Source organism: Salvelinus fontinalis, chromosome 38, assembly GCF_029448725.1.
Source record: "Salvelinus fontinalis isolate EN_2023a chromosome 38, ASM2944872v1, whole genome shotgun sequence".
In the NCBI taxonomy this organism is placed as follows: Eukaryota; Metazoa; Chordata; class Actinopteri; order Salmoniformes; family Salmonidae; genus Salvelinus; species Salvelinus fontinalis.
The window spans coordinates 3,509,325-3,511,567 of record NC_074702.1 but is presented as its reverse complement, the minus strand read 5'-3'; the positions used below and the strand labels follow the sequence as shown (position 1 = coordinate 3,511,567).

The window sequence follows — 2,243 nt, the reverse complement described above, 5'->3', positions numbered from 1 at the left end:
ACTGACATGGCACACATTTCTCATTAACCAATGTCAGCCATGATGTTTCCTTGACAGAGGAACCCTGAAGAGGGGTAAGAGGTTAGTTTGAGGAAGGAGTTGCGTTGACCACATGCTACACATGTGCTTATTTTCAGCTGGAGAGCCATACCATTGTAATATCAGCAGTTACATGGGTATTGTTGGAGACAAGTCACACTGACTGGGGAGATGAACAGGACACAGATAACAATAATTTCCCTTACTCCGAAAGGAAGTGGCAAAGCGTCATCTAGTCTACTGCTCTGAAAGACATTGACATCACTTATAATTTTCTAAAATAACTACTAATATCTTTCAGTTTGTCTGCAACAAAGTTTATTTTCAAGGACACTTGTACAAATATAGTAAACAAGCCAAAGACAAATATTATACCTGACATTTTCTCACAAATCTACATCTTAATCATGGTATAAATTTCCAAAATCGAAAATGTAATACTACCGTGTAGTAAATGTGACTTGATTAAAACATTTCATAGAAACATGATTATTTTTTAGATACAAAAACACATGCAGCCTTCTCATGTTAGAGGAGCTGTCATTGTCTCCAAACACCATGTTATAGAGAGAAACTTCACTGACAAGGGCTGCATACCAAATGGCACCATATTCCCTATTTAGTGCACTACTTCGATCAGGGCCCATAGAGAATTACATTTATAGAGAAGAGGTTGCCATTTGGGATGTACCCAATTTCTCCATCAGGTAGCAGAAGAAAGCAGGTCTTCCTCACTGTCCCATACAGCAGACCTCTCCTCTCGGGCCTACAGGTTGGAGCGAGTTAGCCATGGAAACTCCTAAGAGACACAGACAGAGACAGACCATGGACAGTCAGTCGAACTGGCTTTGACGTCCAGATTTGAATTTGCATGGTGTAGACCAGGGAATGGGGCATCATGTCAGATTTGTCCTGTAGTTACCTGTTGCTTCCTGTCTGAGGAGGGGTCTATGAGGACGTTGAGGAGACTAGGTCTCTCCCAGTCACTGAGGCTGAGCTGTAAGGCACTACGTAGCTCCTCCTCTGTCCGCACCAGGAACCCTCGTCCTCCGAAGGCGTTCATGACCTCGTCATAGCGGGCTTCAGGTAGCAGGGTCACAGGGGGGGCTCTGGAGAGAAGAGGGGGGAGAACCGAGGACAAGATGACCAACATACTTTCACAAGAGGGAATCCTGACCTTGACATAACCAGTCAGAGTAGGCCCAGTCCCAAATTGACCTTTAAACCCAAACCACTCTGTACTCACACAGTGGTGAGATCTCCCATCTTCCCCATCATTTCCCACGTCTCTGCGTCCACGCCGCTGTAGATCCCGTTGTTGTTGACCACGATGATGACCACCGGGAGTTTATACCTGGTCAGAGGGGAAAGCATCAATGACGAGGGGAAAGCATCAATGACTAGGTTAGGGGGTTGACACTTTAATTATCCTATGCACCTGACCAGTGATTACTACAACCACGTTTTGCTATGTGAGAGAGACCTTGACTGTACCAACCTGCACATGGTCTCCACCTCCATCCCAGAGAATCCAAAGGCACTGTCCCCCTCCACACACACCACCCTCTGGCCTGTGTTCTGGTTCCTCTGCACTGTTGCAGCTGCGATGGCAAAGCCCAGACCCACCCCCATCGTCCCGAAGGTGCCAGCATCCAACCTACACACACACACACACAAGTCTGCGTTAACACGAGCTCAGAGTGTGTATAAAGGTACCTTAGTTGGTCTGTGTGCTAAGTAGGAAGCAAGGAACAATATCTGGGGGGGGGGGTAAGATACTAAGAGAGACCATCTAGTCAACCTGTCAGGCAGCACTACATTGAGGGGTCATCCAGTCAACCTGTCAGGCAGCACTACATTGAGAAGTCATCCAGTCAACCTGTCAGGCAGCACCACATTGAGAAGTCATCCAGTCAACCTGTCAGGCAGCACTACATTGAGAAGTCATCCAGTCAACCTGTCAGGCAGCACTACATTGAGAAGTCATCCAGTCAACCTGTCAGGCAGCACTACATTGAGAAGTCATCCAGTCAACCTGTCAGGCAGCACTACATTGAGAAGTCATCCAGTCAACCTGTCAGGCAGCACTACATTGAGAAGTCATCCAGTCAACCTGTCAGGCAGCACTACATTGAGAAGTCATCCAGTCAACCTGTCAGGCAGCACTACATTGAGAAGTCATCCAGTCAACCTGTCAGGCAGCA

General features: G+C 47.0%; 1 protein-coding gene across 1 annotated transcript; it reads right to left on the bottom strand.

The window, feature by feature from the left end:
• Positions 1–334: 334 nt before the first annotated feature.
• On the bottom strand, positions 335–1,731 carry LOC129837272 (2-hydroxyacyl-CoA lyase 1-like). Its single transcript, XM_055903297.1, has 4 exons — positions 1,538–1,731; positions 1,286–1,393; positions 962–1,148; positions 335–838 (listed from the first exon to the last, which is right to left on the bottom strand). The coding sequence occupies exons 1-4, from the start codon at positions 1,669–1,671 to the stop codon at positions 806–808; spliced, it is 462 nt and encodes a 153-aa protein (XP_055759272.1). The 5' UTR covers positions 1,672–1,731; the 3' UTR covers positions 335–805.
• Between the last annotated feature and the right edge of the window lie 512 nt (positions 1,732–2,243).

Coding starts and splice junctions, on each gene's coding strand:
- LOC129837272 (XM_055903297.1), bottom strand. CDS start 1,671: ATGGGGGTGGGTCTGGGCTTTGCCATCGCAGCTGCAACAGTGCAGAGG. Junction 1,394..1,537: donor GAGGTGGAGACCATGTGCAG/GTTGGTACAGTC, acceptor CCCTCTGACCAG/GTATAAACTCCCGGTGGTCA. Junction 1,149..1,285: donor ATGGGAGATCTCACCACTGT/GTGAGTACAGAG, acceptor TCTTCTCTCCAG/AGCCCCCCCTGTGACCCTGC.